This window comes from Lycorma delicatula, chromosome 2 (assembly GCF_047948215.1).
Source record: "Lycorma delicatula isolate Av1 chromosome 2, ASM4794821v1, whole genome shotgun sequence".
Taxonomy (NCBI): Eukaryota; Metazoa; Arthropoda; class Insecta; order Hemiptera; family Fulgoridae; genus Lycorma; species Lycorma delicatula.
The window spans coordinates 186,510,427-186,537,527 of NC_134456.1; the positions used below are offsets into that span (position 1 = coordinate 186,510,427).

General features: G+C 30.1%; 1 protein-coding gene across 5 annotated transcripts in view; it reads right to left on the reverse strand.

The window, feature by feature from the left end:
* mtgo (miles to go) overlaps positions 1–27,101 on the reverse strand; it is a 570,373-nt gene that overhangs the window by 72,242 nt on the left and 471,030 nt on the right. For all 5 annotated transcript variants that reach the window (XM_075356873.1, XM_075356872.1, XM_075356874.1 and 2 more), the window contains one exon: positions 8,221–8,390. In XM_075356873.1, the coding sequence (XP_075212988.1) occupies positions 8,221–8,390 (170 nt within the window). The remainder of the gene's footprint in view (positions 1–8,220; positions 8,391–27,101) is intronic.

Below are 27,101 nucleotides of genomic sequence, written 5' to 3' on the forward strand. Positions count from 1 at the left end.
TTTTTTTTGGCGGGGGGAAAACATCAGCAAATACTAAAATATGTTCAGAATTTTAGTACATTCCGAACAACTATAAACAAATTAAATCTTTATTATTATTAATTTAAAGAATGGTGAACGGCATCCCTTAAAGTTTAACGTTTCAGCAACACTTGGTATGACTCGTAGAATAATACCCTGTACACACTAATATATCTAACCAAACTATAATTGCTGAGATATGAAAACGTCTACGGTAATATCACATAATAACACACTGCTATTGTATAAAACAACTACATCAAGTTAACGAATTTTTGAGATAAAGGCCATCGACTGGACCGGCCTTGGTCATTTTGCATGAAAATTGAAATTTGTAGCTTATGAAAAATTCCGTGCCTGACGGGGATTCGAACCAGGGAACTACGGATGAAGGCAGAGACGCTACCGTTCCGCCACTGAAATCGGCAATAATGGTTATTGTCAAATAATGTAAGCATTTTTCAATTCGACATACCAGAACGACAAACTAATTTTAATAATAGAATTCCAAACAGAAACGACTATTATTTGAAAACATGGCCGAAAAACGGATAATGATTAATCTACAATAATAGAAGATTTAATAGGCAATTATACATTTTTTACGTGTTTTAAATATATAAAGTCGGGTTGCGGTAAAAAATAATCATACCTCCACCGAATCAAAATACAGAGAAAAAAAACAGCTAAATAAAAATGCTCACTAATATTCTTAAACAATTTTTTTTAAAGATAAAGATCATTTATTAAACGAAACCGCACAGAAAAATTTATAAGTGACGTAGGACCACCCTACTCACCCCCGAATCGAGTTTTTTATCGAAATTTTGAAGAGTTGTTAACCTTCAAACTTATTAGAAAAAATATACCGCGACAAGTACAGAAGTTAGAGCTTTTATATTCGGTTTAAATTGGTTTCAATTGTCATCTAGAGGTGGAATCAGATTCACTGTGCTTTCTAACGTTGAGTAAAAACAAAATAAAACATCAGAATTTAAATCACCTTTTTAACTCTGAAAAAAAAAATAGATCTGAAAACATAAAACGTCCGTCAACTAGTCGATTAGTAAATATGTATTAATGATAATTGGATAATGATACATTACTCTGTTATACATGCCTGTCAAAATATTTATTAGCTGTCATAACCTGCCAGTTCAAAGAACGGAAACGCACGTTTGTTTTTATGTCAACCGTATTCTTTCTTTGTATACACATACCGTTATAATTCTAAAATCACTACATATAATGAAGCACCCACTTATTGCGATCAACCCAAATTACCACCGCATTACGGATTTCTTCATGAAACAAAATTAATAATACTGTAACTGAATAAAATTCACTGCGAACAAAGAAAATTCATTATCGGGGATTCAAAATCAAAAGGATTCAAAGAAAATTCAAATCCTAATTCCAATTAAAATCTACAAATAAAAACTAGAAATAAAAACGAAATGGATCTAGTGTACTCAATCTCTTTAAAACATTTTTGAACTCGCACAATATTCGTTCAAATGTTGGAGATTCCTCCTAATGAATGTTATTATAGTAGCAGATTGCTTTATTTATTTTTTATTTTTTTTTGGCAAATTTAATAGTGACGTTTAATTTGCAATTAAATTCTTTCTTGTTTAAATTTACAGGTATTGTTCGTCATTATATTTGATTCTCAAATAACTGACTCTAGACTTAGTAACTATGATTTTCAACGATTTGTTTGGCGAGAGAAGGTATAACAAAAAAAAAAAAAAAAAAAAATGTTTTTAAATAGATCTTAAATGGTTTGCCAAATATATTATATATATATTCGAATTGTCTGGCCTACGCCTGTTTTTTTGTTGTTTTTTTTTTTTTTGTTTATTTCTATTAGCTGAATTTTCTGCGTCCTTAAAGATGTTCTACCAAATTTAGCATACTACAGAATAAAATGTTAAACAAAATATAGGTGCGTGAAGTTTTAACTTCACGGAAAAATCTAACTCCAGGGGAAAAATATTGTGTGCATGCTGTGATCTAGTGGCGAATCGTTGAACTAACGTTGCACGTGAAAAACATAGTTGTACAGTGGCGAACAAATTAATCTGAACACAAAATTTTTAACAGAAAATTTTATTTTTAAAAGAAAAAATGTTTAATAGTCAAACTTACTCAAATTTAATCGTTTATGTGTCCTCCTTTGCTTTTGATTATCTCATTAATCCTCTTTGGCATTGATTCCACTAAGGTAGAGAATTATTTTTAATTTCTTCATCTCGAAACGAAATATATCGTTCAACTAAAAAGGTCAGTTTTTGTGCTACAATCCGTTTTCCCAAGTCTTCTTTTTAGTATTTCTCATAAATTTTCAATGGGATTCAGGAAGGGGGGGGAGGTTCCCTGGCCACAAAAGCACTCGAATTATTTGGTTTTTGAAGAACTCTTTTGCTTTTTTTGACGTGTGACATGGTGCAAGGTCCTGTTGGAAAATGAGTCCCGAGTTCTTCTGCATAAGTGTGGCCATTTTTCTTTGACATATGTTAATGTATTGGTCCGATTTCATCATACCATCCACAGGCATAATTGCTCCTGGTCCTTCATACGTAAAATATCCCCACAACATCTTTTTGACTGGGTATTTGGGAGCTTGTTACAGGTGTGCTGGCGTAGTAGTCTTCTCATCTGCTGACTTACAAATGTAAGCTACTCTCTCCCCTTGGACAAAGAAATGAGTCTCGTCTGAAAAAATAACTTTTTTCCACATCTCAATAGTCCATACTTTAGGTTCCTTTGCCCATTGAAGCCTTTTTGTCTTTATAACCTGTATCAGTAATTGCTTCTTTTTAGGTTTCCGAGTAATCCTTCCCACTGCCAATAATCTTCTACAAACTGTCATATCAGAAACATTAGTCCCACTGGCTCTCAAGTTCCTATTAAGTTCAACAGTTGACAATCGAGGATTAATTTTGCTTTTTCTTATTAGTAATCGATCCTGTGTAGGCGTAGTTTTCTTATTCAGTCCACATTTTCCTTTTCTCTTTGCAGAGACCGAACCTGTTTTCCTAAACCTTTTCACGATTTTATTTACAATACCTAACCCTACACTATACTTACTAGCAATCTGTATTTGTGTCATTTGTGTGTGTTGGGACAGGACAATAAGTTTTTACCGCTTTCACGGGATTATATCCATTGTATTAACTAAAAACGAATAAAACTTATAACAAACTCACAAGGTCACAAAACACTAATAGATAATGAATTATAAAAACACAAAAACCACTAATTTTGTTTGTATATGAATAACAACATAACCTGAAACCCCAAACAACAAGCAGTCTGCTACAGAATGAAAATTTTCTACTACAGAACAACAATTCCCTTTGTTCAGATTAATTTTTCCGCTACTGTATGTAAACAGTGTAGTAATAAAATGTAACCGCTCATTATTTTACCAAATTATTAAAAGTAAATATTATAAAAATCTTCTCTCTATTTATTCAACGGATTGAATACGTGCAGCTTTTTGGTTTTTTGAAAACCATTTGAAAAATAAATCTACAAAAAGAAAAATAATATCCATTTTTTTTAAGTCTTTTAGAGCATGATATTCGAAAACTAATTTTCATAAGGAAAATATTAAAACTGTAATCGGATTAATTATAAGTTTTCAGTAGTGTAAGAATGGGTATGGGTGAAAGCGCCAAATATTCAATTAAAAAAAATAAATTTCATAATACATAATTATCTCATAATAAATACATAATTTATCATCCAAATTCGATAAAAAAATTCTTACGCAGAAGTTCTGCACAAGAATAATAATCTTACACATAGGCTCGAAAACGTAAAATCCATAAAAAGTTAGTTACGGATAGTTTCTATATAAGGAATTTCCAATTTTAATTGAATAGCATTTTCGTATCTTTCTACCTAAAACGTAAAGAAAATTAATTTTCACCCCCACCCCCACAACCAACATGCGACAGAAAGTACTAGTGTTACTGTACTTCTCTTCGAAAAGTCTGTAAAAAGAAGTAACTGCAACACCTATAGTTACCTCAAACTAAAGAATAATATACTAAACAATAAAAAAACCCAATCAGAAAAGATAAAAGCACGTGTCGTAAACATGTGCGCCATTCATCACAACTGGCAGAACCCAACACGATAGCTAGCAGGCAACAGTTGACGTCGAGTAATCAGGAGATAATTGGTAAATTGATGGGAGAGACCACCTCCATCACTACCCAGACCAAATCACCGCCGCTATGTAAATTAAAACAATGCCCGCTAAATAAATGCCTGTAGCTGCGTAGAGAGGAGGATGAACCCGGGGTAAGTTATGAACATAAAAATTCCTCATCTCATACCAGACAAACTTTTATCGGAATGAGTAAATTTTATAACGGTTAACAGTGATTATTAACAAAATTAAAATTTTCATTATCGAATTTTCTGCGCTCCATTAATTAATAACAAAAAAAAAAATGTTTACTAATACTCTACAAGAAAAAAACTTCCCAGATAAACGAACGAATTACAGAAAATATTTTATTAATTGGTTTTAATTTACAAACAAAAAAATTATTGAAACTATGTTTAAACCAATTTTTATTAATAAAATCAATCACAATCGCAACATCATATCTAAGATAAAATGTGGTATTCAATTAATAATTTGTCACCATAATCAAGGACGTGTGACGACAAAAAGAATAGTACTTAAATAAAAGATCCTTTTTTTAATCCCATACAACAATGAAATGAAACAACAATGTGCGTTTCGAAGAAAGGCAAAGGCCAATGCCCTATCAAAAAAAAAAGAATGTATTTTTATTAAACATTAAGAACCAATCGACTTAATTTATTCATAATATCAATAAATATAAAAGTAATAAATATACTTAATAATTTGCTCATTAAAATCTAGTCAAGTCGTCAATCATTTAATGATTTATTTTTTAACATTAATTTAAATATTTTAAGGCAATACGCTTGCAAATTTATTTAAAGCACTTTCTGAAGATGATTCAAAGTAAGAAATAACAATATAAATCCCATAAAGCCAAGAAATAAAATACATGAAGACAATATTTAATCAGGAAAGTACACCCGAAACGGTCGTCAGGGTTTCTTTTGGAGATGGTTGTGAATACTACTAATGGAAAAATTAACAGGTTAAACCTTACACATAATTTTCTATAGAAAAACCAAAAGGAATACGACTTTACATCCCGAAATAAAGTTCTTAAAAATAACTGTGGTAATCTAAATTTCGGTCGTTCAACTAGAAAAAAGTGTACATACATAATCATTACTTAAAATGTCAAGCTTAAATAGCTAACGTTATATTAACAGATATTATTATAATTTAATATTTATGTAAATAATACGTTTTGAAATTCTATAGAAATACATTTAGTATTTAATGTAATCCATTCAATAATACATATTCATAATTATCAAAAACTACTCAACTGAAAGTGAAGTTTTCCTCCTTAAAAATGGAGCGAAGATGAGGCAAGTATTGTGTTGAAACAAATGTTTAAAGTTTAGATAATAAATGATAAAAATTTATTTTTTGATAAAACTCGTCTCAAAAAAGGGAGAAACATTACATATCTCTGAATTTATAATAAAACACTGACGTTAGTGTTGTTAAAATCTAACAACTCCATCCATCTAAGGTTAGCCGGTTTATTGAGTTACAAGACTCAATTTCTAAGTCAATAGAGTAATTTTTTTAGATAAGTCAAAGAGTGATTTTTTTAACAAATTTTGGGACAGCTTAGAAAATTGTCACTGCAATTTTTATCGGTTGCTAACAAAAAAAAAAAAAAGGACTGAACCCGTTTTTATTTAAGAAAAAAATATTTAGAATTGTTGTCCAAAAAAAAGCTTGAGACTAATAATGTAATAATGTTTATTTTAATGTAATGTAGTAAGTAAAATGTAATGTTTTAATGTAACGCAGTTTAAGTAAACTGTGTAGTAAGGTTGTAGTTTTACTTAAATTTACTGTCAACATTTTACAGAATAAAAAAAAAAAATACAAAAGACTACAGAATCATTCCTTAAAACGGCAAACAGTATTTTAATTTTTGGTCAGCTTTCATTGTCTGTTTAATTGGCATTTGTAAGTTTAATCTTTTGTTAAAACGATGTCTATCTAAATGAAACAAAATCATCTAAAAATATTTACAATACTTAGATCACAAGAAGAAACGGAATAAATTTTCTTCCCTTAAATCGATGGAACCTGTTGAGTCAACTGAATGGGCAATGTTCACAACCGGAGTATGATTCTCGCTTAAGTGGCCGCACGGAGCACACGAACACTAGTTCTACCATAAAATATTAAAATGATCACAGATTTAACGAAAAATTTCTAGTAAATTGCAAAATAAAACCTACATTGGTAATAGATTTATTATATCTACAGTTTAGAAATCATATTTAATGCATCATGAAACAATAATAATTATCTAAATCCTAAATTGGAGTATCAAGAAAATTTAAAAATAATAAATTCATTAAAATTGTAATTCTGTATTTAACAACACACTGTGCATTTCACCTACAGTTAAACGAGAGTCACTTTATGTGTCTTATAAAATATACTCAATTATTAAAAAAAAATAATAATAAATAAATAAATTTCGAAATAGCAACAAAAGTACAGTACGACATTACTGTAGGTAGTAACACACTATATTAATACAGAAAGAACCTGTAAAAAATGTGTACAAACATGTAAATCATATAGCAAGCTAATTATAAGTATTTCTTTCACAGACTCAACACAGACAGTGCGAATAAAAAATAACTTTAACTAGGTCTTATGTAATGCAATGACTAGATACAACTGGCATTTAGCCGGCCGACATAGCGTAGGACCAATTCCATCTTTCAACCCAAAACGGAACCGGCAGCTATAAATACCACAGGTAACAAACTGCTCACGCGCTCTCTTTCATTTTACATCTTCTTTTTACTCCCTGAACGTACCGCTCACATGACAATACACGCGTCATGCTAACTATGACTGTGTGTAGTGTAGTGAAAGATTTTCTTATACTTAATATAATTATAAATAACCCAATACTTATGTCTTTAATAAATATAATTCCTTTCTACAAATAAAATTACGCAATAATCAACTCTTCTATCTAATTATAAAACTGCTTAACGATCACTTCAGGGAAATAAAAAATTACATAACCTAACTACAAGGCCTGGGTACTAGATCATGGATATAGGTGTTCTTTGATTAACTGGGTTTCAATTAACCACAAATCTAGGAATGATCGACTGAGACTGTTCAAAACTACAAAACTGCACTTCATTTACATTCATACATATCATTTTCATTCATTCTCTGAAGTAACCTTAAGTGGTTCCAGAGGCTAAACAGAAAAAGAGAGATTCTATAAAGACAAATTTGAGTGGCGTTAAAAATGATTCTGAACACTTCTTTCTAGTTTCTTTCGAATTTTTCGTAGACAAAGTTAAAATGAAATATACAAAAATCAGAATAGTGACAGGATAAAATCAAGACTACTAAATTTTTTAGAACTGTAACGAAATTTAATCTGATCGTTTAATCTCATCGAATTAAAATTAAACTTTAATCTGATCGACAATTACAAACTTGCTATCGTTGTATTGTTCGATTTATTTAGCTCCCAGATTCTGAGATGGGCAGCAAAATATTTTCTGTTATAGTTTTTTAAAAAATTAACAATGTCCACTAGAAAAATTTTTGGTTTACAAGGAAAAATCAGAAAGATTTATAGAAATTGAATGGATACTAAAATATGAAACCGAAAGATTGGAGAAAAGAGTGTTTTGACGCTAAGAAGTAAATTACATAAAACCTCATTATTTATAAAAATAAATTTTTAATTAAAAAAAATCAATGAATACTTAATCTCAGTAAACTATAAATAAATTTCATGGGCTACACGTGACCAAACCATACGGTCATTCTCCATTGTCACAGTCTTTCAAGTGAGTATGATCTCAATACGGAAGAAATCGATTCTGACAATTCTGAATTAATATAAAGGGCTTGCGTCTTTTTCCCTGTCACAATCAAGCTGTAAAAAGACTAAAATATTATTTACAGTAGTTTATGGAATAGTTTCATTAATAATATCGGTAACGGATTAATTAAATATTAAAATACATGCGAATGTAATTTTTATGAAAACTTACATAATGAGGAGGCATGGGTACCATAGGAGGATGTTGTGGAGATAAGATGACATGCCTTAAGGTACCACTCTCGTCGACAATTTGTTGAACGACATGCCCGTGCGGAACTTGAACTGGCATCGCTATAGGTGGTGAAGAATTGGTGGAAACCATCGGCACTGTCACCGGTCCTAAAATAAAACAATATAAATAAATAAAAAAACAAAGAACATTTTTAATACATATGAAATTATAATTTTTAGTTTGGTTTAAAAAAAATAACCGCACATAGATAAATTGTCATATTTAGATTTCAATAGAAAAGAGGAAACGTTTTTAATCAAATTAATTTATAAAAATTTCAAGTTAAGTAGTTTAAAATAATACGCTAAAGATTAAAATGCAATTTAAAATACAGTGATTTAAAATTAAGTCATGACTGGTATTCACACCCCGACCACCGGCGTGTGAGCATATTCAACGTTAACATAATACAGTTCAGCGTTATGATTACCACCTAACTACGTTTACCATATTAACCGCAATTTTTCTGTTCAATTTATAGAATATCAGAACTAAGAAACTAATGAGCTGTTTGGTTTTCTTCAAGAAAAAAATAAGCCTATACATCCAGTAAGAGATATTAAATACTGATTAGACACTTTTCTTACAGTAGTCAGTCCTGAAATACACCGAAATTTTCGTGTACTTTTCAAGTCGTAATAACAACGAACGGCATCAGTAACAACAATATAAATGGCAATGAGGGTGTACATCATAACAACACTGCCTTCATAAAACCAAAAACAAATTATTAAGGACTCATGTAAATGGTCACAATCGCTTCCCGTGTACCATGGCGCTCGGTATATTAAGAGAAGGAAATTTATAACCATGCAGGACAATATATAAGCAATCGACACAAAAAACCTTTTAAATGAGCACAAACGATAGATAAAATATTTTTTTAAAAAAGGCTGAGATTTTCACAAAAACATACACATTTTAGATATAATCAGTTACAATTGATTTCAAGCGCATAAAAACACGCAACAACATAAAAATATTACGGTACTGCTAAAAGATTTATGAAGTATTATCTAATTACCTAATTTGGTTCAGTTACAAATTACTAGATCAGTTAAGTTTGACGATAGATAAATGAATGCCTATGTTAACAAATTAGTAAATCAGATAAACGATTATATGAACGATGTAGCGAAAAAAAAACATTAGTGCACGAAAATTAAAAGTAAAAACGTGAAAAAAAGAAACATAAACGTAAACTACAATCACAATCAGCAAAATTCTAAAAGGGAAAAAATACGTGACATAATTCTATTAGTATTGTTGTAGTTTTCATAGACAAAGGCATACTCTCATATTATAAAACTTGACTGATACAGTTTATCACTGTGTCAGAAAATGTTTTTTATAACAGAAATTCGTAAATTTACCTAACGATGTTCAATAATCATAAGGCAATTAGTTGGATTAGTCGCAAGATTTCTATGACCGCAACATAATTCAACTCTCCACCCACTCCAACGCCACGATCGATCGACTTTAACCTGTACTATGTGCCTTCATATAAGAAATTAGCTAGAAAAAAATTTACTAATATTACGAAATTACTGTTTACAAACAAAGCGGAAGATAATCCTAGAATTTTTTTAATAAAAAAAATTATGCAATATAATTCTCAAGAAGTATCAAGCTGTAATAATTTTTTTTTTTTTAATACGATACATAGCGCCAGCAAATAGAAGAGGTTATTAAATAATGTAACCACAATATACAGCGTTGAATGTACAGTTTTCCGTTGCAAATAGACCATGATCTCGAATGTAATTCTCGCTAGGCTGAACGCATATTAAGATTGAAAAGGATTCTTTATTACACACGTACTCGGCCTGACAACAGATCTCATACTACGAACTAAGAGACGTACAGATACTGTTCGGTTCACTGTAATTAATTTCGCAATTGTGTGGTGTAGAGTCGAGTGCGCCAGCCGAGTTCAGTCGAGGGAGTATTACGTACAAACAGGGAATCAAACAACAAATCGTGCAAAGATATAGGTGGCAATGACGGCAACCGCTTTCACATTTTAACTTTGTAATACAATCGACTACAAAGATAAAAACAATTTTAATTTACATTCTCGACCGACTTAGTGCACAGAATAATCGTGTCTAAGAGATTTAAGTACAGAATTTTTGCAACCGCAAAGATTACTGCAACCAGAACGAATAGAAACTTAGAAATACCGACAAAATAGATTCTAAGATAATACAGGCGAAGTTTAATAACTATGATAAACATTCAGAACAAAAACGAAGAACTGTGGTTAAGAAGTAGTAACGCCACAAAGTCCGACTTACATCGGTTTGACTCCGCGTTGATTACATACACAGATAAAATCCGGATGACGTTATGGAAGGATGATCAGAAGCAAAAGGGATGGAATAAAGAAATCAGCTGAATTAATCGGACGCCAGTTACATTAATTAACAATTACCGTATTTATATTACTTTACGCGAGCCTGAGACCGAATAAAACTAATTTCTCAACCGTATAATCCTAAAATAAAATAATCCGAAAATGTTACCAAACCAAGAAAAAATAAGAGACATTAATATTGTTATAAACAATTTAAACAATTTTTGTAGACATCTTCACAGTTTAATCTGCAGTAAATTCCCCAACAATTCTCTTTTTCTCCAAGATATTTTAAGAGTTATGGCCATGGACTCTTCGCTTCCGAACCTACACGTTCAAATTTTAAACCTTTTCGATCCAACAAAAAGTTATTTTGACTAACGTTTAAGTTTACGTAGAAGAATTACGTTGTAAAATTATGTACTTTACGTAGAAAGTCTCTATAACGTCGCCTGTCGTTACATAACAAAATTAACAATAAACCGTTTAAAAGGTCTGAAATAAAAAAAAAATATTCGTTTAATAAAATGTTATTAAACATACTTAGGTTGTATTTAATTTTTTAAGAAATATATCATTTTCATAAAATTTGTATTTTAAATATGAAACTCTTCTTATTTGCTGAATTCTGTTAAAAGATATACGTAAAAATAGAAAAATATAACAGGGATATTTTACAACAATATAACAGGATATTTTTAATGGAATAAAAAAAATTAATTGCATTCAGAGCATAGGAATCAAAGTTGTCAACCTGGCTGGCTGGAAGCGAATTCAGCAGAAGGCAAGATTTTATTTCATAGAGTTTCAAATAATCAAACCATTTTCCAGTCAGCTTGATTAGAAATTTATTAATTATTGTGAATCCTTACCTAAGTAATAGAAAATGATTAATTAGCATGCAAAACAGAAATATCTTTCGTATAACTGACTACAAATTTTATTACAACTAGAAGCAAGCTAAAATTTAAAAATAAAACCCCATTCAACATACAAGAAACAAAAAACGAAAAAATAATCTCAAGAAGAAAAAAGTCAAGCACATAACGTACGAAAAATGTAGTCAACTGATTTAAACTGAATTTCTCAACCGGCCAACCTGATTTCAGACGAATTTATTTATCGACATAAATTTAATCACAGACACCCATGAGGGGAAATAAGATAAATAAAATTAGGAATACAAATGATTGAAACGCCATTCAGTAAAAAAATAATTTTTTACATTAATACAAATAAAGTCCCGCTCACAAAAAAGTAAATAAATATTTATGGAAAACTGAAATTTATTACAAACAGTTCCATATAAAACTTGCACACGCTAACTCCAGAATAACTGACGTAATTTATTTCTCAAAAAATTCTATTCAACCTCAATATAATGAATGGTTATACTCTCAAATATTAGAAAACTGAATTTCCTTTTTTAAATAAGAAAATATTTCTGCCGTAAAGATATAAAAAAAAAATTGAAACCAGAAGTAGGTGAGATTTTGAAATATATAACAATCAACTTTCCTCAAGTAACAAACAACAGTAAATGAATCATCTTGGATCAATTCTTTAACAAGTTGTCTCAACAATAAAGGTGTGTTGCGAATAACAATTTGTAGTAATTGTTTGTTCTGTTGTTTTTTTTTTTAACCAAATTAAACTTTCTTTTCCTTCTCAATTCAAGTAACATCTAACAATCTCAAATTCTTTAAAGCGTTCGAATGTCATCGGATGAATACAAACACGAATAACTGACATTCAAGATGTCTCAGAAATCAATATCGCTCAGTCATTCATACTGTACTAAATTACTTTTTAAAATTTTCATGTTTAATTATATATTTATTCATTTACACAGCAACAACAGCCTTACTCCCACTTACAGTTACTAATGGAAGATAAAGAAATTTGTGGCATGCGAAAAATGCCATGTCTGGCCGGAATTCGAAACCGGGACCTTCGGACGAAAGGCCGAGACGCTATCACTCCGCTAGGAGGTCGGTGAAATGATCGCCACGGAGATTATTTATTTAATTACTCTCAAAGCGACAAAAGGTTTTCGCCCAATCACATTTACTTTATGATGAACTTTGTAAAGTATGAAAAATGGTAAATTTGACTGGGGTTCAAACTTTTGGATGAAGGTAGAGACTCTGCCTTAGGAAATCGGCATGATTTTATTGTTTTTCCTGTCTCACATTTTTCAGTAGAAACAGAAATTTCTCGCATATAATTACGATACGAAACTTCCCACAGTTTGGTACATACAGTAACAGCTTTTTACATTGGTACTAATATATATAAAACTATCATAAGAGTATCCAATAAAAAAAATATCAATCCAAATAAACTGCTTATTTACTCGGTTTCCTGGCTGTTTAAAATAAAAAGACACTTTCAAACATCTAAAAAAAAAATGAAACAAAATGGAAAAATTTTCTATAGTGTCAGTTACAACAATGTAACACATTTCTTTGGGGCCCAAAATAAATAAATTTAAAAATATTCTAAATTTAAAAAAGATACAATTATATAAATATCCGCCATACAGCCGATAACAAAAATTGGAAAAATAGGGATTCGCAGAATGAAATTATTCAAGTTTAAACGTTTTAAAAAATCTGTTTTGTGTAAAGATAATCCTTTTTTTTCTTTTTCCCTACTACAATAAAATGCAAATACGAATAATAATAATAATAAGTTTTAGCTTTGAATTGTATTAGGTTCTATTTGGGTTAAATTGGCTTCAAAATTAGTTAAAAAATAACATTAGTTTACTAAAAAAAAGTTTTATATTAAATTTAAACGAGTCAGAAGTTTTGTGTTTCAAAATTTAGTTTAGCTTTACAGTCGGATAAAATTAACAATAAAAAACTACTTTTTAATTTACTTTATTCCGTTTTAACAATTTAACCGATTTTTCAATAAAAGTAAAATCAAATATCAAAGAAACTACATTACGATTTCTTATTTAAGAATATCTGCCATAATGAATTAATACAATTCCACCAAGATGTGTTAAAATAAACATGCTTTAACCAAACAGGAAAAATCCCACAATTTAGAAGAAAAAAACAAATTCAATAAAACAGAAATAGCCTTGAACTTTGTTTATTATTAAGTCTAAAATTATAATGGGTAAATCATCAACCAAAAGGAAAAAATATATAACTCGAAACAAACGTTTAAATAAAATTCAAAATATGATTATTAATTCTTCTCCTAAATGTAAAACCTATTGGAAAGCCTTTTGTAATACCGAAACGGAATAAAGCTATGAAACGAAATTCATTCTCCCATACTTTACCACCACATAATATGTTAAAATTAAGTAACTTCTTAGCTAATTAATCTATAAATAAAAAAACAAAACTTAGTTGATAGTGCTCAATATAATAACGCTAAGTAAATAAACACATAAAAATAACAATAACCACAAATTCCAGAACGATTCAAAAAACGTTTTAATAAATTCCACCGAACAAAAAAAGAATCAGAAACAAAACTTTCAACAAAACGTAAAATTATAAAAATTACAGCATTACAAATGTAGGTTACAATAAAAAGAATACAAAAAGAAAAACGATTATTTACAACGTACGATAATTCATACTGCTAAAGAGCTAATCGTTATAATTACTGGTACAATCTAAGTATTACCGTTGTTAAAAATATACGGCCTAATAATCAATCTGTAAAATAAATAATAATAGGGAACATAAGAACAGGAATAAAACGTATTATAGAATGTAACACGGTTAACTTCACACACTAAAACGTATTTCAAACCATTGCCAAAACTTGTCGCTTATTTTGAAGTCACGTATCTTATCACTGAGGTAAAACAAAATCCAATCCACCGCTTGTTTTAAAGCTTGTAATTTTCTTAATTAATGTTGAATACCCATAACAAAAACGACAAGGCCTATTTCCAAATGTAAATAAATAAATAAAAGTACTAGATTTTTATGCTTAGAGAAATATTTTGAATACTGATATTTATGTAGTACTAAAAAAGTAAGGAAAGGAAAACCTTGACGAAATTTTAGTGCGCCTGAAGGTTGTTCCGCAAAGTGGTGAAGGAAGTCAAAGAGCGGCGAATAAATTCTGTACGGCCATGTAAGTTGACAAATAACTGCCGCATCTGCGCGAAAGTAGAGCCAGGCTGCATACGCGCATTGGTTATTGCATGCGTTATCAGATTAATTACTTCTTTTTTTTTTTAATCGACATGTCAACCGACTTCAAATAAAAAGAGGAAGTTATCAATCCAACCAATCTGATTTTTGTACAAGCTTCTAGTTCAAGGCTTATCTTCCCAAAATGGTTCGATTTTGACTATTATTTTATTTTGTAGATGCTACTAAGATGTTCCTATTGTAAATTTGTTAACATACACTATTTGAACATTTTTTTTTGTGGTTCTCACTGCTTAGAATACGATTAATACAGAGTTATAATGTAGTCTGATGTCTCAAATATACAGATTTTTTCAGAAAATTAGAAAACATTTTTCGCAGTTCTGCGCAAGAAGATATCGTTATTTTATTTTGTTTCCACTTTCCAACTTGCAGCATCATAACGAACAACGCTTCTAACTTGCCCCAAATTTTTTCGATCTTAAATTGAAGTAACTCAACGACTCAGCCAAACTTTATCAAACGTCCACATGCACAACTTCAGAAACACTATTGCAGCATATCTAAATTTAAATGAAACTGATCTAGTAGTTTTGGAAATTTTCGAGCCACAAATCGTTATGCATAGACGTAAAACTGAATAATAAAAAAATGTTTGACCTTGAAATGAGCGTAACTCAAGAACGACTCGATCAATCTTCATAAAATTTTCACATGGACAAATTCATATACATTTTTTTGGCCCCTCCGGGCCCACCGGTATTACTTCAGGGGAAGAGATGAAATGACAATTTTTGTAGCGTGTGAAAAATGCTACAGCTGACTGGGATTCGAACCCGGGACCTCCGGATGAAAGGCTGAGAAATTACCACTCGCGCCACGGAGGTCAGGCTACAGCAGATCTAAATTCAATGAAATTGATCCAAAAGATTTGAAGATTTTCAAGCTACAAAATTTTATACATAGGCCTATGTATAAATAAACATATAAGAAAACCAGATTTTAAGTGAATGGCATTTTCGTACTAATATCTCGAAACGCAAAGAAAAGTAATTTAATCCCCCACCCCCCTAAACAACACCATGCGACTGAAAGTAATACTGTACTTTTCTTCGATCATAATCTTACATTTATCTTCGACCTTAATTGAGTAACTGAAGATGACTCGCCCAATCTTCAACAAAATTTCATATTCACAACTTCAGATACAGTACTTCAAATTTTAATTACATATCTAAATTTCAATGACATTGATCACGTTGTTTTGAGATTTTCGAGCCAACGAAGTTTATACATTAGCCTACATAAACATAATGTAACCCCAATTTAAGTAAATGATATTTTCGTACTCATCATACCTCAAATCGTAAAGATAATTTTCACCATGCAACTGCGGGACATTTCATGAATCGGTCTGAAATCTAGCTTAGTTTGATAGCATTATTTTTAAAGCCTAACTCTACATTCCTTTCCTACATTTATAAACTATATTTCTCGCTTTGGGATCCTTTTGAGCGTCTTTTTTTGCGTACGGGCAGTCTACATCAATTTGAATAAAAACAAAAACAAAACATAAAATAGACAAACTTATAAAAAAATTCCGTTCAATTCTGTGAACAACAGACCTCACTTTGTATAGAATTTAACAAACTGGACTAAAACGAAACTGAACTTTAATGAACTGGACTTTAACGAAACTGAATAGAATGAAACTTAAAATTATTTAATTACTTAGCCTGACACGGTTCTGACCGTCAGACTAAGTCAGTGAGGGCCAACAGCCGACACTTTTCCCAACAGTATGAAGGGCCATTTTCTAATAGAAAATACTTTGAAAAAATAGTTAGAAATAAATCGTTTCGCTTAACACACAAATGATCCTTATTGTAGTATTTCATAAAAATTTTAAATCCGTCACAAACACATAAATAACCGAAATTTCAAAAGCAAACGTGCGTTAAAAGAGGGTTTTATTTCAACCAATCGTATTAAAAGATGAAGTTACTAAGCGATGAAGATGAAAGAAATACGTATTAAAGATAATAAGTACTTTTTCAATTCTTTCAGCTTCGACGTTTTGAAGTCAACCCCAAATTAACGGGTAGTAAGTAGTTGTCTGTTTTTAATTTGGCAAGTTTGTTTTAATTACAACAGCGTTTGTTTAGAACGTTTTTAGAAATAGGTGAAATACTAGTATTTTTCTTCTTTTCGAATTTATTTTCGTACAAATATAATATTCTTATTTATGTAAATAAGTGTGTACGTTCATGTTACTTGAAAATAAATTTTCAATCGTTTTTTTTTTTTTTAATAATTCACATGGTACAAATTTTCTTGATTTACTTTTTTTAAACGTAAACAGTACAAAACATTTTCGAATTCGTTAGATTCCATAAAATAAAATTGTTTGGCATAATCTGACACTGGAAACTGCGAGACGATGTAATATTTTCATTAGTGAATCAAGCATGGAAGGTGTTGTAGTTCAGCGCGTGATAGGGGAAGAAAAGGAAATCGATGAAAGATAAAAGGCAAAGATAAAGAATACGGAGAATTAAAACCCCTACGAGACAGTGCTTTTTCTTAAGAGAATAATATCAGGTGTCTTCCAAACAACTGCATACAATTTTTTACAAAAAAATAACAAATACGTACTTTGAAAATTATTCAAATTTTATTTTTAATTTAAAAAAAAATAATTTTGCGAAAATCAACTTACGTACTTATTTTCTTTTGCAAATATGAATTTTTATATCGTAAAGGCTTCACCAATCGATCATTAGGATTTTTTAATTTCCCAGCTGAAGAAAATACTGCTATCACAGACAAAAATAAAAAAATAAAAACATGAGGATTAATTTCTTCATGTTGTTTCAAGATCCCTCGAGTTAAAAAATCTCATGTGCACACTACATGACTTCCTTGTAAGCCTATTAAATTACATACACACATTTTTTTTTTTGTTTAATAAAAAGTACATAAAATTTTATTTCATTAATAACGTCTTAAATTTTTTCATATTTTTTTATTGTTATTATTGAATTATTTATCGTACAAAACTTTTTACAGTAATAGGTTAATAAATCAATATATTTAAATTATATAATAAAAAGTTAAAAAGAAAAGGTAATGAAGTCGGATTCGAACCAATGTACCTTCCCTTTGTAACATCCAAATATTTCATTAATCAAAGTTTTATTTGGTTATAACTGTGGAACCAATGAATATAAGTACCACTTATGATATATAATTAAAAATCTCTCAATAAAGGGCTTATTACTGCAGTTAAGAAAATGTACAAAATCCAATTATTTTGGATTTTGGGTTTTTGGACACTTTTGATCCAGTCGATGGCAATCAAAATGGGAGTTGCGCAAGATGTTACAATGTCCTAAATATAAGATTACAACATCCTATACGGCTAATCCTTTTTGAGTTATGCGAGGTACATACGCACATACGTACGTTCAGACGTCACGCCGAAACTAGTCACAATGGATTCAGGGATTGTCAAAATAGATATTTCCGTTGAAGTCTGAAAACCGAAATTTTTCGCGATCACAATACCTCCTCTACTTCGTACAAGGAAGTAAAAAAATACTAAAATCTACATCTGTATATACTCATAATGGTAAATGGGTGTGCAGAAAACAAAGCCACTACGAAGTCGAATCAAATCAAATTCTTAGCTGATTTCTTATTCGGCTAATACAAAAGAAGTATTGTGTCTACGACTATTTTCCTTCCCTAAGCTGAGATCAGTTTAATTGAATTTTAATTTACAGTTTTATGGCTGTAATCAAATCACGGCGTTTTCTGCAATTATTTTCTGTTTAACTCATTCCTTTTGTGTTTAATTTGTAAAGTGCTACTTTGAATATTAATTGATTTTGTTTATTTGTCATTGAATGCATACTATTTGCTTACCGCCAGTCTTGATAGCTTCTTTCCGCTGTCTCATTATTTGCAGTATAATTAGTTCCACTGAATGAGAAGTACCTGCCTAAAATAATTGCACTAGCAATTTTAAATGAATTAAGAAAAGCCATTAAATCACTTTTGAAGACTGACCATTTTCATTTCAATGTGAATTTCTTTAGATTTAAAACTCATTTACACTATTATAAAAGTTAGGTTTAGGAATGCATACGAAATGATGCAACCGTAAATAAATGCTTTCCATCCTTTATATCTGAAAGAGAATTCTTGTAGCTATCTACCGACGCTTTCGTTCGTTACTAGACGCTATACATTTCCCTACATACGTAGTAACTGTTAACTCTTCAGATAAAGTTTTCCATGTAATGGTTTATTTAATGATGAAATTGAAAATATTTCAACTGAAGAATAAATAAAATATATTTTTGGTCTTAATTTTTAATGTGGATTATAAAACGCTGACAACAAAGTTGTAATATCTTCCTGGCATAGGCTATTTATTCTTATATAGTGGAAAAATGATACATGAAAAAAGATTTCTTTTTTATGTTGAAGTTTTATTGTAAAATTATATTTAAATAAACCAAAAAAGTTATAAAATTCCAAAATTAATATATTTTTTTCTGCTCCCCTACTTCCAAAATCACCTTCTAAGAAATTTGATTTATTCTTCTAGTTTAATTTGTTAAATGGAAGAAACTAAAACAAAATCCACTGAAATTGTACAACCAAAAAAAGTTCTCAAATTTTTTTTGGGGGGAGACGGGACGAATTATGTTGAAATTTTATTGTAATATTATTATTAAAAGTTGAATAAACCAAAAAAAAGTTTTAAAAACGTCAAAAAATCTATATTTTTAAACTTTTATGACCTCCTTAACCCTCAATATATAGTGATATAGTCACTTGGACTATTACTATGTCTAGGAAGACGTAAAAAAAAAACATTTATTATAGAATATGAAATAAACAAAAAAATATCTTTCTTCGCTTATTGGGGAAGGGAAAATTTAAAGACAAATTTTTAAAAAAATGATAAGATAAGCGTGGATGCATGTACTGAGCTTAACAATTTATGAGAAAACTGACACCAAAAACCTACCTACCCCAATCCCTGGGAGATTGACCCCAAAATTGACTAACTAACTACTTCTCCATATTCACGACGTCTGTACAAAAGTTCATCAAAATCGGTTAATCCAGTCAAACGTTATTAAGCTTCAAACACGCCAGCACACGTACGAACATTGCCCCCACTCTTTTTTTGTTTTTTGAGGTTCCTGGGTCATGAAAAGCTAAGAAATGAAAAAAAAACCATACCCATTTTCGACTGATAACCATTTTTTCCTTCTTGCAGCATAGCTCTGGTAGAGCTATGATGTCAGGAAAGTAAAAAATGGATTTTTTAACACATTTAACTACGTTAAAAAAAATTCATATTACATATTAAATAAGATAAACCGTCTAATTATAATAGAAATATTACTTTTTGAATTTATTCCACGCAAAAATACAGGTATGATACTGATAATCTATCAAAGATAATAAAAATGTATTAAATGGTTTTCTATAAACTAGTTATATATAACTACATAAAACAAATCAGTTTCGTTTCAAAAATACAAATTAATTAAAAAATAAACTAACCGATTGTAAGAAACTAATAAAAAAATTTCCTAAATCGAAGTTAAAATTATTAATTTTGTTGCAAAGTGATCTAAACTGGTACACGTAAGAATCGTCTTTAAATTTAACAAAACAAACTTCTATTTTTGAGAGTGCTACGGAACCGAAGAAAAGCAAATGAACGATTTCTTACCTTAAAATTATAGTTAAAAATTTTAATTAACGATATCCTATCGACTAAATAATATGATCAAAAAAGGTCTTCAACAAAAATTAAAATCAAATTTCTGCCACGATAAACTATTATCCACGTGAACCTTAAAAGACTCACGACTTACTTTCTCATCTCCAAGAATTATGCTCCTAGAAGTACCTACCAATAAAACTGTGGGCTTAATGCCTATTTATGTGTAACGCACTAAAACCGCTGAAGGATGTTGTTATCAGAAATATAAGTTTTAATTATACAACTGTTATATTAGAGTAAAAGTCAAATATTTGTATCTAGTGTAGAAAAAATAATCGTGTATGGATAGATATAAAGGGTTCAGAAAATAATCGGGATAAAGATGCGCGCGCGTTTGGTAGCGTTTAAATTGGGTTGCGTACTTTCGTTAATCTAAATCCGTTTTGATCATTATCCTTTCCCTACAGGGAGTCTTATTCCATCGTTTTTCTTAGTATAACGCCAAACATAACTTATTCGTACGATTTTTATGCACCCAAATTTCTTCTAAATAATAAATTGATAGGAAACGTGTGTCATTTTTACCAAATGAAATTCTTTAAACATTTTATCTTTAACGCTACAAAGTCGTGCCGTTTCAACTACAAAAAATGTACTATTCGTTGAATAACGTCATTATTTCTATGACATATAAATAGTCCACGTTATGGTGCCATTCCTAACCGCAATACGTGAAAAGGTTCCAATGCTTTGAAAACTAAAAAGAAAACACCATGTCCAATTCAAACGTGAGGAGCCCTACAAACAGCGATAGTTAGGCAGTCAAAAAAGCTCTAATCCCTCAACCAGAAGAAAGCAATATGCAGTCCTTCGTTTATTTCTCAGCAGTGAAGAAGAATTCTACAGGATTTTCGCTTTCATCCGTATACAATGTTAGAGGTGCAAGAGCTGACTAAGTGTAATAAAGCAAATCAGGCGATATTCTGGGAATGTTTTTAACTTGTTTACTGATGAATTGGTCGGCTAATGAATAAGAAGCGAGTTTTCGTTTATCGGGCATAGTGAAAAACCAAATTTTCCTACTGGTCTCTCGATTCGAACCCTTAGAAACTTCACAATTTGGAATTGTGCCAAGCAAGTTTTGGAATCACAGGTCCTGTTTTCTTCTTTTTTTTTAAAGAGGGATGGCAAGCAATGATAATCACTTCTGCTCGATACACAACGATGTCACTGTTACAGTAGCATCCTGCTAAACCCCTTCAAGTTAGACTGATTTTACAGTAATGTGGTTTCAGCAGGATGGGGCAAAGCATATATGGCGATGATCAAAAGATATTTCCAGGCCACATAATTTCCAGAGGAGGATATGTCCCAGGGCACAAATTTTCCAGACCGATCAGTATCCAATCCGATTATTTTCTCTGGGGGTTACCTCAAGAATAAAGGTACTTATTAATAAGCCTACGGATATTAACAAACTTAAGACCTCCATACAAGAAGAAATTACAACTGTACCCGATAATAAGGCGCAAACAGCGAAATCTACAGAGAAGACTGAACAACAAACGATGAAAGACATTTGAAAGATGTGCTATAAAACAAATGGCTTCTTATTGTCAGTAATCAGAAAAACAGAAGGATTATTTTTTATACTTCAGTTTTCATTTTAAAAATAGTTAGGTTTCCAAGACTCACCCTTAAGTAATAACCACGTAAAGCCTACAAATAAACAAAGATGATTAAATTTAAATTCATCAAGAACGAACTCGCTCATTACCGAAATTTTGGGTAACGGAAGGATTACAGGAATAACTAAACATAAAGGAAAAAACTAGTAATACTACAAGAAAACTAGTAAAAGCATTCTATTGTTACTAATATTTTTTTTAACAGTCCTATACTAAGAAAATTTTTTGATGTTAGCTTTGGGGAAAAATTAATAAAATCAAATGTTTCTTTTGTTGTAATATACGGTACTAAACACCGATTAAAATAAATAAATAAAACACTGCAATACGTTTTTCGAAAAAACTTTCCTCGCAAAAGCAATACCCAGGTTATATATTTTTTTTTAACAAAAAAGAGTAATTTCTGAAAAGAAGGAAAATTTAATTCCAAACGATTTTCTAAGTAACAGCATAACAAAAAAATCGCAATGAATTTAAAACATTGAGATGAAAATGTACGACTATTTATATAATATTATTAAACAACTGATAAATGGAAAAGTTTTAACGTAGCCTAGTCGAGAATCTACAGCAATTAATGCAGAAAGAAATAACTGCATACCCCGTGCGTGTGTGAGTAATTTGGTACTGATAAAAGTTTACAAGCATTAAATTATTAATCATCATTATGTAATAAAATAAGACTTAAAAATTTGATTTCATTTATCAACTGTTACTTTGTTTAAATAAAAAAGGAAAACATGCACATTCAAAAGAAACGTCCAAAAATACACAAATAAGCTCCCCATACGCCTCCATCGATAACAACAAAGTCAAAGATTATCGAACAATGGATTATGAGGACAAGTGGCCACTTCTTCAAAAAAAAAAGTATTACATTAATAATCAAGAAAATGTATATTTAATATTTCTTATTCTATACTCATGAAATAAACTTACGGAGGTAAAATCTAATATAAATTGAAAAATTGCTTATTCACACTAACACATAGAGAACAGGAAACTACTACACACACGTTGTTTATGCTACATCCACATTACCAGTGCGCTGAAAATTACTTATACGTAGAGTATTATTTATTTTTATTAATAAACAACTAACTATATTTATTCAGTATTTGAATTCGGTCCGATCAGTCAATGCCTTCAAAATAATTTCTTTTACTATATTTTTATTTTATACGAACATTTTTACAGTCACGTCTACTTTATTTTAATTTATTATATTTAGTAAATTAAAATAAAGTTGTAAATTATATTATAAATTCTTTATTTTGCTTACCTGCTAAAATGCTACCGATACTAAAATTAATTACATTACAAAGACAGCCATTACTATCGCAAAATATTATTTTTACTTTTTTATCATTATTTTACAGTTAACACTAAAATGTTTTCATTGTACTATACAATTATAAACGATGGACGCATAAATAATTCTATTATGGAATTCTGTAAGTTAAAATTTAAAACGCACCGTAAAATCAAAATAAATTAAAAATTTAATAATGTTTTACTAACTTTAGTCTTGGAACGCGAGTGTACCGCATTATTCAATCGCAACTGTTTGATGAGCCAATTAGAAAACGTTCTGACGTCACTCTATTTACATCACGATAGAAGTAAGAATTCATAGAACAGTTGAGCAATATCAGTTATAGGATGGTGGTCGTACAAAATGATGATGTTTTATTTATGCTCCTATTAACTACATTAATAATCAAGTATACCGATTAATTAATTAAAAATTAATGATTTTCCTCGACGATGAATTTGAAATACAAACAGTGGTACGATAATATCCAACATGGATATTATAATGGGACAGCTGAACAACAGTTTATGAAATTAATTTTCTTAGAAGAGATTCTTGGAATTTCTTACATCTTTCATAATCTTTACTTAAGGACATGAATTAATTCATTTATTTTTTAATAAACTAATTAAATAATTACTGCTGCAAGTTATTACTACTCGTTTAATAGGAAACCAATTTAAGTGTAAAAACTAAAATGCGTCTTATAATATTAAGAAGAATGTAACAAGTTTAATAGTCGAACCAGATATCTACCAAATGACTTAAAATAAAAGATAAAAAATATATATATAATGTAGTTCAAATAAAGATAAAATTTCAAACAAAAAAATATGACGTCAATGATCTAAATAGACATTACTATCGTCGGAATGTTTTCGTAATGAACAAAATGTGATTAAATCCTTAAGTAGACCACACACAGACAAATTATTCAATCTAACTTTGATAATACATTAAGCCACCTCTAAATAACAGTAACACAAATTTAAATTATTCTAACTAACTTACAACAAATCTGCGTATAACATAAATCCAACACAACTTGAAAATTAAATAATTTTTTTTAAAAACTAAATAATGAACAACAATATTAATTTAAATAAAAATAGAAAAGTTAATTATTTTAAATAATTACATAAATCGGCTATACATATACAAAATTCTTAAAAGTTTCATATTTGTAGAAAATCATAGGCATTTATTTGTATGAAAAAATAAAGGTAAATTTTCTTTAAAAATATTAGGAGTCGTAAAACCAAACTAGCAAAAAAGATTATTTATTACTATAAAGATTGTTTTGCGTGATTTAGTAGCCTTTTACTAGATTGCTAGATTTACTGCGTAAATTAGCAAACAAAAAAATCTTCACGAAATATTATAGGATATCATCAGTTCTTACATTTAATAGGATAAGTACTAAAAGAAAAAATCCATAGGATAAATTAATCAAAATTGTATGTAGATTTGGGGAAAACGGAAAACCCTTTCCCAACAAAAGATATGAGCAAGAAGGTTAATCATCACCAACCATCCGCTAGTGAACGGGACGAATAAAAAAGGCCGAAAAAGAAATGATCTTATATACCGGGAAGTTACAGCGAGTAGTAAAGGATGGTGCTCGGTTCTTCAATAGACTACGATCTTCCAACAAAAGTAGTGCTAACGGTGATTACATTTTATTAGTACCACAAATATTCTATCTTTAAAACGTAAAGATAAAAAGTACAATAAAAATTACATTTTTTTAAATATAATTATAATTTTTACGTATTGCGCTCTTAATTCCTTCTCTAAACAAATATATACGAAAGATGGCTGGTGATTGAGAAGTAATAGAAATAAAAAGAAAAATAACATCTAGAAATTTTTTAATCGCAAAAAATGCAAAGCAAACAAAAGAAAACGGGGTTTCATTATCGGAATTCTTTAACAGTACGACTTTCATCTCATCACTCACCCCTTAAAAACATTCCTCCCACCTTACACCCACTTCCACTTGCAAAGTATAGTAAATAACGGACTGCAAAATGTTGAAATATGCCTGATAGTCTTAAATAAAATTCAACAACAGATGAATGCGACAACAGTAGACAAACAAGATGACTAATTTCTAACAGGAAAATTTTCTTCGGTTCAGGACTAATCTTATATTTTTTAATAAACATAAATACATTCTTCATGAACGATGAAAGAAAGGATTTAATACAGTTTCAATTTCAACAATCGTATATTTTTTTTCAAATGAATTTAAACAAAGTATTACGCAACTTAAATAAAACGCATACATTTTACTGTTACGTAAAAAAATAGCGTTACTGCTGAAAATGTCGTAGATCAACTTCTTAAAGCTCACAATTCGTTCATTAAAATTTAAATGCCTAGCAAATAAATGATTAACAGAAATACTTCAAAAACGTTTAGGACTTCAGTACCTATTTATTTACAAATTATAAAGAAAAATATACTTACTGTATATATTCCTTTAATCGCGAAAGTGCAAAATACAAACTCATACGACATTCAAACGATACGATTCTAATCGGATTGTCTAACTAAGCACAGTAGAAACCTTAAAAACAAAATTCTACTTCGACTGAAAATCCCGACCATCGCAGTTTTTCAACGTTAGGATTAAGAATCGTGACGAAGATCAATAAAAAAATATATACCGTATGTAAGGAAAGGTACTTAAAAATTTATGTAAGTACGTATTTATCAGGCTCCTGACTGACAAACAAACTACATACATATACATATACATATATAAATGCACGTACATATAAAATAAAATGAATTAATGCAGTAAAAAGAATTAATTACTATATTATTATACATAAAAACAGACCAGAGGCTTTGCGCCTGGCTACGTTCCCAGAGCGTGACTTAAAATTAAAAGCGAACCTGACTGTAAAATTATGTTATAAACCGTTAACGGTAAACGAGATTTCCTTACTTTCTGTCAATTGATATAATATTAATTTTAATAACATAACGTTAGTGCTAATGCTGGCGCGCGAAGTGCATACGTGCGCCCTCACACTTATTTTCGGTTTTACTCGCGAGAAGTGAAAATAACTTGCTATGTATTCTGAAAAAATTACCTAAGAAAAATATTTCATTTAAAGAAAATCGTATACGTTATAAGAAAGAATAATTTCTTAAAAACACTATATTAGTTTCTGCAGTGCTATACCAGTAACACGAAAAGAGAATACTTATATCGTCAGTATTTACAGATGTCAGCAAATATGGTATTGTAATTTTTTTTTAAAGTTATGTGCTCTTTTTAGTCAACGAAAAATGTAGAATAACTCGGGTAATTTTTTCTTTATTAATGTCAGGAAAGTAGGTTAATCGTTTTTAATACGGTTAATTAATGAGCAGCCAAAAAGCGGACCTCACCTCCGGGTTCGGGCGGACAGTGGTATGGCGGACCAACTCGGTAATGATATTACCGAAAAGGTGGAGGGTGCCACTACGGCCCTGCTGGTAGGTGCGGCAGAAGAGCCCACGTCCTGGTTAAGGACGTGGATGCCCTCACGTCACAGGACGAGTTTCTTCGGGAGGG